Source organism: Elephantulus edwardii, unplaced genomic scaffold (genome assembly GCF_000299155.1).
Source record: "Elephantulus edwardii isolate Elephantulus edwardi_28Jun2011 unplaced genomic scaffold, EleEdw1.0 scaffold00019, whole genome shotgun sequence".
Taxonomy (NCBI): Eukaryota; Metazoa; Chordata; class Mammalia; order Macroscelidea; family Macroscelididae; genus Elephantulus; species Elephantulus edwardii.
In genome coordinates, this window is record NW_006399769.1 from 27,797,243 (window position 1) to 27,815,192 (window position 17,950).

General features: G+C 37.1%; 1 protein-coding gene across 1 annotated transcript in view; it reads right to left on the reverse strand.

The window, feature by feature from the left end:
* Positions 1-17,950, reverse strand: part of SLC30A6 (solute carrier family 30 (zinc transporter), member 6) — a 53,313-nt gene that overhangs the window by 19,860 nt on the left and 15,503 nt on the right. The window contains exons 5-9 of the mRNA XM_006882365.1: positions 8,269-8,349; positions 7,446-7,481; positions 6,651-6,745; positions 4,010-4,058; positions 597-716 (exon numbers count right to left, since the gene is read on the reverse strand). Coding sequence (XP_006882427.1) covers positions 597-716; positions 4,010-4,058; positions 6,651-6,745; positions 7,446-7,481; positions 8,269-8,349 — 381 coding nt within the window. The remainder of the gene's footprint in view (positions 1-596; positions 717-4,009; positions 4,059-6,650; positions 6,746-7,445; positions 7,482-8,268; positions 8,350-17,950) is intronic.

The following is a 17,950-nucleotide window of genomic DNA, read 5'->3' on the forward strand; positions in this document are numbered from 1 at the left end:
GGGTGGAGGGACGGCGCAGGAGAGGAAGGCCCTCTATGAGGTGGATTGATTCAGTGACTGGGATAATTGGGATGGGAGTGTCAGAGACGGTGCGATTGGCACAGGACAGAGCGGAGTTTAGGGCTGTTGTACATAGGGTCGCTATGAGTCGCAAGCGACTCAAGGGCACATAACAACAACAATAAAGTCTATCTCCTTTAGGCATTTTAATGCCTTTCTTTCATACACACACAAAACAAATTAGCAACAACAACAACAAAAATTCACACTGGCCTTCTCTTTTCCCATCTCTCTCTCAGGAACAGTAACGGGGGATTTGTCTTATTGCCTTCTCAGCATCCCTCACTTCAGCAGCAGGAAATCTAGGTGTTTCAGTCTGCACTATATATAGATTGTGGTGAGAAATACTATTGAATCCAACTCTTTTAATTTTTCAGATAAAGACACTTGAGGATAGATTTGACCACAGTTACACATACCAGCAGCAAAATTATTATTAAGCTATATCTTCACCCATCCCACAGAAGCCATTAAGGATAGACACAGAAACTGATAACATATCAACAGCAATAAAAAAGCAATAAAAGAGTACTTACTTGATTTCAATTAGCATATATGTAATACAAAGAGCAAATGCTCCTGCAAGATCAATCAAAACAAATGGATTCATTCGTGGAAGAAAGATACTGCTAAGTCCTGGAATAATTCCACACACACTATGAAGAAAGAAAAAAAGTATTTATTAGCAGACCAATCAAAACTGTATACAACAGAGCCTGCACTTTAGTATTAGAAAACATATCCTTAGGGAGCTCTGTTGCTCTAGTGGCAAGAAGCTGCACTGCAATACCAGAGGTACGTGGTTCGAATCCACCAGATGCTCTACTGGAGAAGGAGGGACAATCTCCTCCTGTATCAGTCAGATCTGATTTGATGGTACACTCACACAAAAATAATAAAATTTAAAAAAAGAAAGAAAACATATCTTTTAAAGAAACAAAAAGGATTTGGGAACAAAGTTTTTTCATTCATAAAATTTCTTTTGAATCATCAATTAAAAGGAAAGAAAAAATAAAGTAAGATTAAGAATTTGATTTGGGGGGGAGCTCTGGTGGCCTAGTGGTAAGGAGCTGCAACTACAATCCCAGAGGTGCACGGTTCAAATCCACCAGATGCTCTGCCGGGGAAGGAGGGACAATCTCCTCCCGTACCAGTCAGATCTGATTTGACGGTACACTCACACAAAAATAATAAAATAAAATAAAATAAAAATTATAAAAAAAAAGAATTTGATTTGGAGAGGGTAGGAGCAGAGGAGTAAGGATTGTGAGGGGTGGATTAATTATCGGGTTGCACAATTTGATGGCAAGGTTGAGGGAAATGGGAAGGCTCTGGTGTGAAAAACAATACATTCAAATTATGTTAATAAACTAGTATAAAAAAAGGATCTGATTTGTTAAAAAAAAATCTGATCTGAGAGTCATATAATAAATAATTGACGTTCCCAAAACAGATGCATTTCTTCTGCATTTTCTTCAAAAGTGGAATTTTCTTGTATTGTAAAAATATCACCAATAGGTCTTAAAAATCATTTGGTCCTTTGTTTCTGTAGGTGGTCAGTACTCTTAGATACTATTCAACAGCTGATAAGTTATTCATTTATGGAGAGAAAGAAAGATACTATCCAGGAACCTTTAGTATCCTTGTTTTTAATTGCCATACTTCCTGAATGAAAGCAGCTCAATTTGATACAAGTTCAATGTCATATTTTTAAAGTATTATCTTATCTTTCTGGGTGTGAAATTGTGAACATCAATAATTAGCCTCATCTGAACCCTATGAACTTATCTTTCATCTAAGAAATACTGGCACTATGAAGAAACCGAATCGAGAGTTCAGAAATAAAACCTACTTATCAATAGTCTTTTGGCAAGGATGCTAAGTTTATACCATAGAGAACAAATAATATATTTTAACAAATGATGCTGGGACAAATGGATCCCTACATGCAAAAGGATGAAGGTGGACTCATCTCTCACATCATATACAAAAACTATTGCAGTGGATTAAGGACCTAAATGTAAGGTCTAAAACCATAAAGTTCTTCTTAGGAAAGAAACAGAGGTATTGCTTCAGAACAGTTTTTACAATGGACTGACTCTTAGACGTAACTAAAAGCACAAGAGAAGATTAAATAACAAATAAACTGAATGTCACCAAAATGAAAAACTTTTCAACATAAAACTTTCATTTAAAAGTAAATTATTACCTAACATGGGAGGGACTGGAGAGCATTATGCCAAGTGAACTAACTCAGTCTCATAAACACAAATAGTGTATAGGATCATTTTTGTAGAGCATATACAAGGATCCAAGGGTGGGGGGGTGCTTAAACATAGGGTAGCATGATTTGATGGCTAGAGAGTGGGATTGGTAAACAATGTATATGAGCTTTATGAACTTTGTATGTAAACCAGTATAAAAAAAAATTTAAAAAACAACTTTAAGAACAAAATGAAAAGACAACTTACATACACTAAGTAAGGTTTTAATATCCAAGCTATATAAAGAACTCTCACAAATTAACAATAGACAAACAACCCTATCAAAAAAAGAAAAAGAAAAGGGGTGGAGGTAGGAGTATATTTTCTAAAAAAAAAGAAAAACAAATGGCCAAAAGCAAATAAAAAGACATTCACTATCTTCAGCCACAGGAGGGAGACAAAGCAAAATCACAATAAAGTACCAGCCATCCCATCAGAATGGCTCAGGTTAAAATAAAGGAAATTTTTAAAAAAAGGAAATTAACAAATGTTGACAAGGTGGACTAAAAATAGGAAATTAGCAATGTTAAGGTTGAACCTTCAGCCACTGCTAACGTGAATGTAAACTGGTATAATCTCTGTGAAAAATTAAATGGCTTTTCCAAAAGTTGAATGCAGAAATGTCATATGACCCGGTAGCTGCAGGAGTGGAATACTATTCAGTAATCAAGAGAAAAGAAGTACTGATACATGCTACAACATGAATGAACCTTGAAAATGGTATGCTGAGTGAAGTAAGTCAATCATAAAAGCACAAACATTGTATGACTCCACTAATATAAAGTATCTAGGATAGGTAAATATATAGAGGCCAAAGTTTATCAGTGGTTATCAGGGAGGGAAGGAGGACGTGGTGCATCATTGTTTAGGAAGTATTAAGTGTCTGGAGATGGAAAAAAATGGCACAATTTTACAAAGAGGTCATCACTGCACATGACTAGTGCCACAGTACCCACGAATATGTTGACCTGGCTAACATTACACAGGCAATATCCAACTAATGGCAGAGTTCCCTTCTAGTGACTCCATTCTAAGTTGGTTCTGTTTTGTTTTTATTTTCATTATTATTGCTTTAATTATCAGTATTGCTATAAATCTGATCTTTATTTGTCTTTGGGAAGGGCTGAATCTACTAACATCAGCAAATTATGTACTAAAATACACCATACAGAACACATTACTATCAATAAGATGTACAAAACAATGAAAACCTCTCATGGCAGTTACAGTTACTACTCATCATAATTCTATGTGTTAAGTGAGAGGCCACCTATGCACATATATTTTTTTTACAAATGCTGAACAACTATGATAAAGTAGTGTCCACAGACTTCATTATGTAACAGAAGTCGAACTGCACTCAAGTTCTATGCATGACTACATATAATTCAAATGAAAGCCAGTTCCTTTCTATTTTCCCATCATTTGTTGCCCCAAAGGTCTGTTTTGTTTTTTTTTTGCTTGTTCTTTCTGAGGTCTGTATTGCTATGATGGAAGTCCTTCTGCAGGGTTCCTCTGGGGCCCTTCCCAATAACAACAAGTCCCATCTGAGCAATGTTCATATTTCCCAGAGTGTCAAATATCTTATTACTAAAACAGTTTTCATTCCTAAAATATATGTGGCAAAGAGAGCTGGGTACATTCCTTTTAAATTATGCATATCATGAAACTCTGTAACATCTTACCTTCGGCTAAGATCTGCAACATGCTCTTGAAGCCAACTTGTACTAGCAGCTTTAAAAAGAAAAATATTTAAATTATTCAAGTAGAATAAAACACTACCAGAAGTATTTGATCTCTTTAATTTTCAAAATAAATTTGGCAATGACTGTAAGCAATGTAAAATGATATGTTACTTCTTAAATTTAGAACAACTTTTTTTATGCCTTAAGTCAGAAACCATTTCAACTACAATATATAGGTGCCTTGAATGAATTAATGAAATTAAATGTCATTACTACAACTAACTCCAAATTTTAAAGGCCTTTAATACTGTAAAGTAGAACTAGTACATGAGAATAGGTTACAGATACACCAATTATTGATTCTGTCTACTTGTGAAGGCCAGCTGAAGAATATTTAAAGGCATATGCAAGTTACAGTTCTAAGCACCTTCCAGACTCAATTATCTCTTTATCTCAGGGTGGTGCAGATAATTTTTTGTGCTGCCCAACACACACAGGCAGAATAACAGAAAAGCAAAGAGCAGACGTGATTCCAAGAATACTTGGCTTTGAATTCCAGTTAACTTTAACTAGATATGTGCCTTAAAATAATTTACTTCATATACTTATGAAAGATCTCCTGTGACTCAGTACTTAGGGAATTGCACTAAAGCAGGCCCAAAGAACACAGTTTAAAATTACCAGCTGCCCAAGGGAGAAAAACAGGCAATCTCCCCCTGCGTGATTTACAGCCTCTGAAAATCCGTTAGAGGGTCAGCTATGAGTTTGTTCTGACTTGATGGTACCTAACAACATCATGATATGTATCCAACTTTCAACTCCTTATCTGGGAATTTGTTCTAAAGAAATAAACACATTTTATATAAAGAACTGATTCCACATTATGTTTAAGAGGAAAAGGTGGAGACATAAACAACTAATGTTTCAAAATTTCATGACAGAATATTATGAAAGTTTTAAAATATAATTTATTCCAAGAATATTTAATGAGGCAGTATTTAAGCTATGTTAACTGGAAAAAAAAAACAGATATAAAATTGCAAGTCTTTGTAGTCCATAAAAAAAGACTATGTATATAACACAAAGAATGTAAGGAATACAATTTAAATGTTTAGATGATAGACAGATAGATAATCAGTATTCTTGTATCTTTCTGATCTTTACAGAGAGATTGTTTCTAAATCTCTTTATGTTTTCAAAATTTCTAGAAAGAGCATTACACTATTTTTATAACTTATAAAGATTGAGAGTTTTAAAATTCTGATCATTTCAAATATTATTTAATTCTCTACATCAGTAATTCTTAAACTCTGACTCATACAAACACAACTCATAGTTCCTAACGCATGCGAAGCTCTGTAAGCTGCATGTCATTTCAGAAAGCTTTGTTCTCCTCATTGGTATGCGCTCCTCTGTGATCTCAAGTATGAGCCTGTGTATATACCCACTTTTGTTTTCACCTAACTCATGCATGAATTCATGGTAAATCCTTTTGGGGTTACAAAAATTCTAAAACACGTAAGTTACTGAAAAACTCCAGAAATCAGGATAATTAAATGAAAAATGAAGAGCTCCACTAGTCTACTGGGCAGGAAGTGGAGCTGCTAACCGAACAGTGGCATCTGTCTGGCAGTTCAAATCCACCAGCTGCTTTGTGAGAGAAGGATAAGCAATCAATCTCCTCCTGTGTAATTTATAGCCTCTGAAATCCTGTTGGAGGGGCAACTTAACAACTTAAAAGCAATGAGTTGAGCAGAGTTGTTGATATGAAAAATCTGTCTGGAATTTGTAGAAGTTTGAAAAGCCAAGAATACTTTGTTAAAAAAATAGTTTTGACACTTTCAAATATCTGCCTACTCGTAATTGTAAGAGAAGTTTCTGGAAACTTAAATTAACATAAAGTATTATTTGATTAACTATATACTAAGCAGATTGATGCCTCTAGGATGCTTCCAAACAGTTTTATAAAGGTAGATTTAAATTCACATTCACATTACCTGGTAAGTGGAATGTTTCATCATAGATAATTTATGTCAAATCTACCTGAACTTCTATTTTAAAGCTTGAATTAATACAATTTTATCACTTTCCACTTCCAGAAGATATGTGAGCCTCTGAGCCAGTTTTTCCCCTCAGAATACATAATCTTCTTATTTATCAGGGTGATCTGGTGGCTTGGTCCATAGTGAGTTGTGCTGCTAACCCCAAAGCTGTGCCACTCTATCAGTATGAATCTATCAGCAGCTCTGAAGGAGAAAATATGGGCATTCTCCTCCTGTGTGATTTCTAGCTTGGAAAAACAGAGGGTCGTCTATGAGACAGTTCTGATCCAATGACAATACAAGGAGTTTGGGGGTTTTTTAATTAGTTTACATACAAACTTTCACATAGATTATGTTTCTTCCACATACACTGTTATATCGCTCATATCTAATGTGTTTTATAGAATTAATTACTATTGATTCACATCTTTTATCACCCTGTCTCATCAAGGCCCCAGGGCACCTTGCCTATTCCTTCAACAGCTCCCCTGCCTCCCTATTTGTCCACTAATCTCTGTTGGTCAAGTGATTAACAAACAAAAGACTGTTTTTATTAGATACCAACTGAATTTTTATTAATAGTAAATAAAAAAACATACCTTCAGAGACATAAGCAAAAGGTTTATTCCGAATAGAAAGCATTGTAAACAGGTTGAAAGAAAGAGCCACAAATGTACCAACTAATAATCTTCCCCTAAAGAGAAAAATAATATTCACCTTTAATTCTTTTCTCGGAAATGCCACTATGTAATTTTTCATGCTGTATGCAAAGACATTAGGAGATGGTGGAGGGGTCTGCTGCAGTGTTTGCTATCTGCAGCATCAGAATCTGAATTGGTTTCCAGCCCTATTAAACTCACAAGCCTATATAGGACCAAAAAGAGCTACTAGCAGTAACATTATCTTCTCAGAAATAATTTTGTAATAATTTTTCACAAATGCTAATACTTGCTTTACCATCAACACTAGACTGATCAGACTTTTCTGAATTAAATTCATCAGAACACCTAAAATCCTTATCACTTGGTACCTGTATTGCAGCTAAGAACAATTCTATCTTTTCTATAAGGGCTACTGTAAGACTTTTAGGAGTCAAATATTGAATTACTGAGAGTTAGAGGGGGCTGGCTTATTGCGTTAACCTGGGCTTAAAAAAAAAGAAGAACCTAAAATAGGGTAGAAAAGTCTTACAGAGTACAAAAACATAAAAGGCTTGGGGACACATAAGAGTGAAGAGGAAGACTCTTGAGATCTGGAATTTTGTCTTTGAAATATCAATGAAAATGTGTATTTCCACACTTAGAAAATTTATGTTGGGGAAACAATCATCATCTAGCAATATATCAATTAATAACTGGCACTAAAAAAGAATAATATAAAAAATAAAATCTTACGTGTGTATCTCAGGCTGCTCCAAAAAGCGTTCGACACTAAAAAAAAGAAATAGTAATAGTCTTGTGAAGTCTGGAAGCAGGAGTGGTATTCACTTCCTAAACAACATGCCCATGGAAACTCTATGAACTCTGATAAATGACAATAGTTATAGAAAGGCTTCAGGCGTTTTGTTCATAGGGTTGCTATGGGAAATGCTCAACTTGATCGATGGCAATCAACAACACAATAATCTGTGAATTACTAAAATTAGAAAATGCTGCTAAAAATATATATATTCATACACCAGTAACCCAACTTAAAGATCACAGTCTTTCAACATGATAATCAACTACTGATTATAAATAATAAGAAAAACAAACTCACAAATCATCCTCAGTATGTACTATTATTTTCTACAAATAATATCCCATATAAATAACATGCACACACTACTCTTAGAAAACTAACATGCAAGGAGATTGTATGGTTTTCTAAAACCAAAAAACACATGTTGTTTTTATGTAAAAACACAGTAATGTCAATCTATCAAATCTATTTCAATGGGATAGTAGTAAACAAAACATGAGTAAGTAAGTGAGTGAGTGAATGAATCTTGTTTATTTTCCATTTATACAAACCAATGAGGGATTTAGTAGCATTAAAATAGTTAATAAAATTAACAGAAAACATAAACAAAAATCATTTCTATCAAAATTCCATCACCGTTCATATTAAATTTGCAAAAACAATCAAGCTAGGAATCTCTCTCACTGGATTATTTCAGAATCCAAAGAGAGTCACAGATGGGATTTAAGACGATAGCAATAAACCATGCAAATGTACCTTTCTTTCAGTATAAAGAGGGCTCCCAGCTGTGCCAACACTGTGGAGGCAAACACAGCCAGGACTTCTAATCTTTCAAATCTGAAATGAGAAAAATATACAGACCAGCAAATTATTTCAACTGACAAATCTCCTCTCAAGAACACATTTACATTCATTTATTCACTTATTCCATAAATCTGTGTGTCTACCATGAGCCAAACATTATGTCAGAGCAGACATCAGAGTTCCTAAAAGGATAATATATGTTAAGAATCACTGATTTTTCACGAAGTGTCTATTTGTATAATACATATTCTTAAGATCCACTTATGACCTTTATCTTGGTATAAATATCATATTAATACCTAACACTTAATTGAACAGCTTATTTCAGGTACCAGCTAAGTGTTTACTACTTCATGACATTATCTAAACCTTCCAATTCTTATGAAAGTTATCATTAGCTACTCTTTAAAAAAAAAAAAAACCACAAAAAATTAAGAACAAACAGATATATACTTGAGACAAAAAGAGAAAAACAACTCTCTAGACTCACAAAGCAAGTGGAAGTCTTCACCCTCAGATGCTCCTGCTCCAAAGTTCATGCTTTTAATCCACTTTTGAGGACTAAGGTGTATCTGACCAAAGTATTTTCAATCACTTTAGATAAATGTGAAAACTGGACAATGAACAAGGAAGACTGAAAAAGAACTGAAGCATCTGAATTATGGTTGGTGAAGATGAATGATCATATCATGGACTCCTAAAGAACAAACATCTGTAATAGAAGGAGTACAGACAGAGTGCTCCTTAGAAGTAAGGATGGTGAGGCTATGTCTTACATCGTGGGGAAAGTTATCAGGAGGGGCTGCTCTCTGGACAAAAATAGCAGAGTGCTAACAAACCAGAAGAAGACTTTGAATGAGATGAACAGACATGGTGACTACAAACCATGAGCTTAACCACAGGAGAGACTGTGTGGATGGCACTAGATGGGGTGAGTTTTCTATCTGTGGTATTCTGAGTGGCTACTAGTTAGAGTCAACTTGATGGCATCTAAGAATAGTAACAACATTGCAACCTGAATAAACTACTCCCTAAACCAAAACAAACCCATTGTCACTGAGTTAATTTCAACTCAGAGAGACCCTACAGAACAGAGTAGAACAGCTTTAAAGGGCTTCCAAGGCCACAAATATTTACAGAAGCTGACTGCCACATCTTTCTCTCACATAGCAGCAAATGGGTTGAAAGTGATAATCTTCTGATTAGCAGCTAAACACTTCAAGTGCTGTGACACCAGTGCTTCTGAGGAATGAGTTAGCTGTGTTAAACTAACAGACAGACAGTGTGATATGAGGCATAGAAGGTCTGACTCATTGCCATCACATTGGAACAGCCTCACAGCTGATGCTCCAGTAGGTTTCCAAGGCTATGAATCAGAGGGAAGGAGGAACTGCTGGTGGATTTGAATCCCTAGAGAGGCACGGCTTGTGGGTTAGCAGCACAAGTTCCTACAGGCAGAGTACAGTTTAGATAAACCCAAACCCACAGTTGGTAAGTTGATTCTGACTTATGGAAAGCCTTCACTGGGCTTCTGAGGGTATAAAAATTAACAAGATCAACATGCCTCACCTTTCTTCTGTGGAGCAGTTGGCAGACAAAAAATACTGACTTTTCAGTGAACAGTCCAACATGTAACATAATATGCTACCAGGGCTTAATTAGGGAAAAGAATCAAGATTTTATTCTAAGCATGATCTGGGAAACAACTAGATAGTTTTAAGGAAAATAATGATACTATCACCTAGGCATTTTTTCAAGCATTCTGACTGCTATATGGAGAACTACATAGATAAAGCGGCAAGACTAGAAGCACGAGAACTGGTTAGGATGGTAGACATTGTTTAAGGCAAGAAATAAAAGCAGCTTGGTCTAAGATGGTAGTAGTTGAGGTAAAAACTTGGGAGGAGAATGGGTTCAAGATTTGTTTATAAACCCTCTGATATAACAGAATCTCTTTTGTTTGAACAAGTGAGTTGTAGTGGAATGGGGAAAAAAACAGCAGAAAAATTATTGGAGAAAAAAATAAGATTCCTCTCCTAAACTGCTGTTATGTGCCATCAAATCACAGGTGACTCATAGTGACCCTAAGCCCTGCCCTGTCCCATGCCAAGACACCAATGAGGTATCCAAGTAAAGCTATATGGAGTTGATTGTTCAAAATGGCTTTCCTTGATTCATCAATTTTTTTTCCTTAGATGGGCTGTGCCAGAAATGATCAACTGGATGTGTGTTGGGTCAGGTCCTTAATGCTGCAATGCAAGGAGTGCAAGACTCATTTGTGTTTTCTGCTTGTATTTCTTTTTTTTTTTTTTTAATTAAACCCGTATAAAATAAAAATTTTGTTTAAAAAAAATGGCTTTCCTAGCCAATGAATTTTACTTTTCCATGTGGATGGACAGGACAGGAATATGCAAACAGAGTGTGTTAGCCTAACCCCAAGGGGATTGATTGCCTAGTCTCACCAATCCACAAGGGGACTGGCTAGTCTTGTAGCTGAGTGGATCCAGCAGAAGATCTTCCCTGCCAGCAAAGAAGTGAGAGAACGTAGCACATCCTTCAGACTGAGAAACTCTTGTGCCAGGTAGACATATTCAGCAGCAGCCATGGTGAAAGTAGAGAACCAGAGACCCAATATGAGATGGAGCTGACTTTGGGACTACTACATCCTAAGGACAGAACCAGAGCTTATCTAAGAGCCTTTGCCCAAGTTTGCTGGACAACTGGGCAAGGGGTGAGGTGAGGGAAGAAGCCAAAATTGGCTGGCTCAGAACTTCCTAACACTGGCCTAAAGCTGCAAGGCTCAAGGCTGAGGTGCCTGCAGGTATATTTCAGAAGCTGTCCTGACTGTATTCTCCTATTAACTTGGATTATAACCTCTTGACTTCCCCAATATGGTTCTGTGTGGTCTGTGAGCTATCACATTGGATTTTGGACCGAGTAAAGCAGTAAGACTGGTATTGAGATGAATAGAAAGAGATGCAGAAGTGTCAGGAACAGGTCTGACCTTGTGGGAACTGGTTCTGCGTTGCTGGCAGGGACAGTTTCCCTTAGTTGGAAAAGGTCAGATAAGGCTATCCCCATATAGTTCTTGCTCTTTATACAAACTGTCATAAAGGTAAACTAAAACTCTAAGCAGATCACAGGGCTGTTGCCTAAATTGTAAAAGTCACTAAATAAAAAAGATGATGATTGATGCATGTGATCGAATAAAATGCTATTTGAATATCTGACTTTAACTGCTCTCGTCTCCCACTTATTTGAAGCCAAATAGGTCAAAATTGGAGCAATCACATTCTCCCATGATCTAGGCTCCCTGGCAAAAGAAGCCAGATTAAAGGCAACATCAGTTCCAGACAGGACCTATCAATAGTTCTTTCCAATGATTTTTTAAACTAGACCTGGAAAATATTTCTTTTCCCTCTAAAATAAAGATAAGATGTGAGTTAAGATCTTATTAAGAGTTAACATTCCAGCTAAAGAGAAAACTGGTCTGGGAGACCAAAACTATATGCAGAGAAAAGCAGATTTGAGGGGAAGAGAAAGACAATGTCCTAACTGTTCCAGTTACTTTGTCGGTCACCTCAGACTTCTACCATTTAGTTAAATAATGGTCTCATTTTTTTCTTGCAAACCAATTTTAGTTGGACTTCTATTATTCATAAACAAAATCCCTGACTTAGGATCACAGATACACATACACACACCCCCATCACAGATGTACAGATTAATAAGATCGTGGGGCTATAACAACTATAGTTAACATTGAGAAGAATAGGAATTCCAGGACATTTTTATCCACACAAAATTTACACCTAGATCAATATGCTGCTGTGCAGAAAGTAAGGGAAAACTACATGAAAGATGTGTGTCAGAGCTGCATCCTTAATCCATACCTACTCAATTTGTATGTTGAGCCAATCATTCAAAAAGTTGCACTTTACGAAGAGGTATAATTAGGATCGGAGGAAGAGTCAACAACCTGCATTATGGAGATGACAACTTTGCTTGCTGAAAGTGAACAGGACTTGAAATGCTTGCTGCAGAAAATAAAAAAATATAGTCTTCAATATGAATTGCATCTCAACATCAAGACAAAAATTCTCATCATTGGACCAATAGGCAACATCAACATGTTGTTGTTGTTGTTATGTGCCATCGAGTCGTTTGCGACTCTTAGCAACTCTTTGTACCACAGCCTTAAACCTGCTCTATCCTGTGCCAACCTTATTGTCTCTGACACACAAACTCCCATTAACCCAGTCACTGAATCAATCCACCTTATAGAGGGTCTTTCTCTAGTGTGCTCTCCCTCCACCCTCCCAAGCATGTCCCTCTCCAAGGACTGGTCTTTCCTTGTGACATATCCAAAGTATGTCAGACAAAGCTTCAGAATCCTTGTCTCCAAGGAACAGCCTGCTTTCATCCTCTCTAGGATGAACTTGTTTGTACTCCCAGCAGTCCATGGTATATTCAATACTCTTCTCCACCACAGCTCAAAGGCATAAATTCATCCCTAGTCATTGTCCAGCGTTCTGACGCATAGCACGTAATTGTGAAGACTATGGGCTAGATCAGGCATACCTTTGTCTCCAGACTGACGCTGTTGCTCTTCAGTATTCTTTAGAGGTCCCTGACAGCAGACTTTCCCAATGCAATTCATCTCTTGATTTCCTGGCTGCTGGTACCAAGAGTGTTGACTTTGGAGCCAAGCAAACTAAGTCTGTTAACAATCTCAGTCTCTTCACTGTCTATCATGATGTCAATCGGCCCAGTGTTAAGTATCTGTTTTAGTGGGGTTTTTTTAGAATCTGTTTTCTCGATGTTGAGGTTCAATCCATATTGAAGACTTCGATCCATATTGAAGTCCTTGATCTTCTGCAGCAAGCACTTCAGGTCCTCCTCAAGTTTCAGCAAGCAGGGTTGTGTCATTGGCATAATGCAAGTTGTTGATAAGTCTTCCTCCAATTCTGATGCCACATTCCTTCTCATAAAGTTCAGGCTCCCAGATGATCTGTTCTAAATATAGATTAAAGAAATATGGAGATAGGATACATCTCTGATGTACATCCTTCCTGATTTTGAACCATAAAGTATTTCTTTGCACTGCTGTGATAATCGCCTCATGGTCCAAGTATAGGTTTCACATAAGCACAATCAAATGTTCTGGGATTCCCATTCTTCTTAGTCAGCCACAGTTTGTTGTGATCCACACAGTCAAATGCCTTTGCATAGTCAATGAAACACAGAGAAATATTTCTCTGCTACTCTCTGCTTTCAGTCAAGATCCATCTAACATTAGCTATAATATCCCTAGTACCACAACTTCTTCTAAACCTAGCCTGCACATCTGGAAGTTCTCTGTTGATGGGCTGTTTGAACTGTTTTTGGATAATTTTTAGCAGACCCTTGCTTGCATATGATAGTAAAGATACTGTTGAATAATTTCCATACTCTGTCAGATCACCTTTCTTTGGAAGGGAACAAATAGGGATCTATCTCTTCTAGTCAATTGGCCAAATGATTGTCCTCCAGATTTCTTGGCTCAACATGGTGAACACATCCAGGAATAAAGTCGAAACTGTCAACAATTTTATCTTAATTGGATTCACAATCAACACTGTTGGTCCTCGTCCTCAGGGGATCAGGAGATGCATATCTGTTGTCAGGGACCACTCCAAATTACTGAAGAGTTTAAAACTAAGATATACCAGATTCAGGTCATAGTCTTTTCAGTCCCTTGCTATTGACCTGAGAGCTATAAGGATGACAAAAGAATTTATGCCCTTCAAATATCCCACTGACTGTAAAAAGAACAAACTGATATGTCTTGGAGAAAGTGCAGCCAGGATACTTCTTGGAGGCAAAGATGACAAAGCTTCATCTCACACACTTTGGACCTGTTGTTAGGAGGGGCTATTTCCTGGAGGGAGCCATCATGTTTGGAAAAGCGGTCACCAAAAGAAAGATTCTTAACCAGATGGACTGACACTGTGACTGCAGCAACAGGCTCAAATATGTCAGAGATGATGAGGGCGGTACAGGATAGGATGGGGTTTAGATCTGTCCTTCAGAGCTGCTATGAGTTGTACTCAACTCGACTCCTAACACTCCCACTCCCACACAGAGATAGCTATACTTAACCACTGCTTATTACAGAAATAAGTCAACTCTTTCAAATTTCAATGAAATTTATTAATATGTTTTTCCATTAAATTTTATGTTTATTTTGTCCCATTAAGTAAATAAAACCTGATTCTGTTCAAATGACACTAATTCTAATCAATGGTACAGTAAAGAAATGGGGCAGTTTGATCCAAATGTTTCTGTATCAAAAGAAGCATGTTCTTCTTTTAAGATATTTCCTTCAATCTAAAATATACTCATTTTTACCTAATATTTTTTCTTTAGAATTCCTAGAAAAGGGTTAGCCTCTTATCTGAAAGTAGCTAGTTTTTATAAAATGTTTCATAAGCTAAAATGGTATTTTTTAAAATTCATTTTAATGAAAGTTTACAGAGACTTAGGGTTTCCAGTCATTCATTGTTGCACTTTTCTCCCTACCTACCCCCTTCCTTCAAGTCACTCTTCTCCTTGAAAAGAAAAAAAAAACACCACCTCTTTCATTGTTACACAATCCTCCTCCACAAGTCGCTCCACTATGCAGCCATCACTCTGGACTTTTGTAATGACAAGAATACCCATTGATATGTTCCTTTTAAGCAGTTCTCCCCCTCATCTGTTTCAATGCAGGATACATCATTCCTCCCCTCCTTTTCTGCCTTCCCTCAATCCTGATGTCAGTCCCATTTTACAACAGTGGCCCTATGCAGTATTTGTTCTTTTGTGACTGAGATATTTCACTCAGTATAATGTCCTTTATGGTGAACCATTCTTCATAATATTTCCTGAGTTCCTTGTTCTTCAATGCTGCATAATATTCTGTTGTGTGCATATACCAGAGCTTCTCTATCCATTCATTTGTTGACAGGCACTTGGGTTGTTTCCAGCTCTTTGCTATTGCGAACAAAGCCACAATAAACATGGGTGTGTAAATATCTGCTTAAGTGGCAGTTATGGTTTCCTTAGGGTATATTTCCAGTAGTGGAATTGCTGGGTCAAATGGTATCTCTATTTGCAACTTTTTGAGAAAGCGCCATACAGCCTTCCATAGTTGCTGCACCATTTTATACAGCCACCAATAATGAATAAGGGTTCCAGTTTCTCCACAACCTCACCAGTATTTGTTGTTTGCTCTTCTGTTAAATTTTGCTGTTCTTACTGAGGTTAGATGTTATCTCATAGTTGTTTTGTAAAATGGCATTTTTAAAGCAGTAATAGATGGTGTAGAAATTGAGATTGTTAACAGTTTCACTTTGCTTGGCTCCACAATCAACACTCTTGGCACCAGCATCCAGGAAATTAAAAGACATATTGCATTGGCAAAGTCTGCTGTCAGAGACCTCTCCAAAGTACTGAAGAACAATGATGTCAGTTTGTAGACTAAGGTGCACCTGATACAGGTCATGGCCTTTGCAATCATTTGCTATGCATCAGAGAGGTGGACAATGACTAGATATGATAGAAGGAGAATCAATGCCTTTGAGCTGTGGTATTGGAGAAGAGTATTGAATATACCATGAACTGCTAAGAGAACAAACAGATTAGTTCTGGAGAGGGTGAAACCAAGCTGTTCCTTAGAGGCAAGGATTCTGAAACTTTGTCTAACTTACTTCGGACATGTTGCAAGAAGGTACCAGTCTTGGGGAGGGACGTCCTGCTTGGGAGGGTGGAAAGATAGCACAGGAGAGGAAGACCCTCGATGAAATGGACTGATTTAGTAACTGGGGTAATAGAGTAGATGTGTTGGAGACAGAGAGACTGGCACAGGATAGAGCAGGGTTAGGGCTGTTGTACACAGGGTCACTATGAGTTGCAGGCAACTCGACAGCACATAACAAAAACAACAACAACAACAATTATCATTACCAGTATGCAGAAAAAAAAAAAACATGAGCATTGCTAGACCCAAAAAAATCAACTTGCCAAATCAGACCAAGTAACATCTAAAATCTAAAATAGCACTAACAAATAGTTTTCACAGACACAAATTCAAAGTTATGGTAACTTGATGCTGAGTATAATTGTTGGCGTAGGAGTGAAGAAACGCCAGTCACAGAGCATAAAATGCCTTTTTAATAGTCTGCTGCCAAAGAAACACTTGAAGCTAGTTTTGGTTTTTGTGAGTATTAACATAGATTTTTCATAAAAGCGAAATGGCTTAACGTAAACTTGGGAAAGGCAAGGGATATCAGTATAAGATTATCTTCCAGCTTTCTACAATAATTTCTAGAAATTGCAAAACTAATATTATCTCAAATTGTTAGTCAATTGCCACCAGAAATCCAAACATTAAAAATCCATTTCTACCATTGCATAATATTAAAATTTATCATTTATTCTTCATATCGTGGATCTCTGGTGGCCTAGCGGCTAAGGTGTTATGCTGTCATTCCTAAGGTAAATGGATCGAATCTGCCAACTGCTCTCCAGGAAAAAGATGGGCAATCTTTTCCCATGCGATTTACAGTCTCTAAAAATCCAAAAGGAACTGGCTGACACAAAAATAATTTCATGAAACAATGTATGAGCAAGAGTGGTGATAAGAATGTTGATAAAGGAAGAAATTCAAGCTGCTCTGAAAGAATTCGCTAAAAAACAAGGCCCCAGGAATTGACGGCATACCAATGATATTTTTCAGCAAACAGATGCTGCCCTGATGCATTCAACAAGTTGTGCCAAGAAATTTGGAGGATAACCACTTGGATAACTGATTGGAATAGATCCATATTTTTCCCATTCCAAAGAAAGGTGACCCAACAGAATGCAGAAATTATCAAATAATATCATTACTATCACATGCAAGCAAGATTCTGCTGAAAATTATCCATAACCTACTGGAACAACACATCAACAGAGAAGTGCCAGAAGTACAGGTTGGGTTTAGAAGAAGCCATGGTACTAAGGATATTATAGCTAACGTGAGACGGATCTTGGCTGAAAGCAGAGAGCACCAGAGGATTGTCTATCTGTATTTCGTTGACTATGTAAACACATTTGACTGTGTAGCTAACTCTGAGAAGAATGGAAATCCCAGAACATTGTGTTATGCAAAGCCTATACCTGAGACCAGGAGGCAGCCGTCACAACAAAGCAAACAAACGCTACACGGTTCAAAATCAGGAAGGGTGTACGCAAGGGACGTGTTCTATCTTCATTCCTTTTCAATCTATATGCAGAACAGATTATCCAGGAGGCTGGGCTCTATGAGGTGGAGTTGGCATAAAGAAGGGAGGAAGACTCATTAATAACCTGTGTTATGCAGATGACACAACCCTGCTTGCTGAAACTGAGGAGGATCTGAAGCGCTTGCTGCAGAAAAAGGTCAAGGACTGCAGCTTTCAATATGGACTGAAGCTCAATCAAGAAAACAATGATTCTTACCAATGGGCTGAATTATGTATTATGATAGATGGAGAAGAGAATGAGGTTGTTAACAGCTTTAGTTTGCCTGGCTCCACAGTCAACACTCTTGGGGGAAAAAAAGACAAAGTGCACTGGGAAAGTCTGCTGTAAG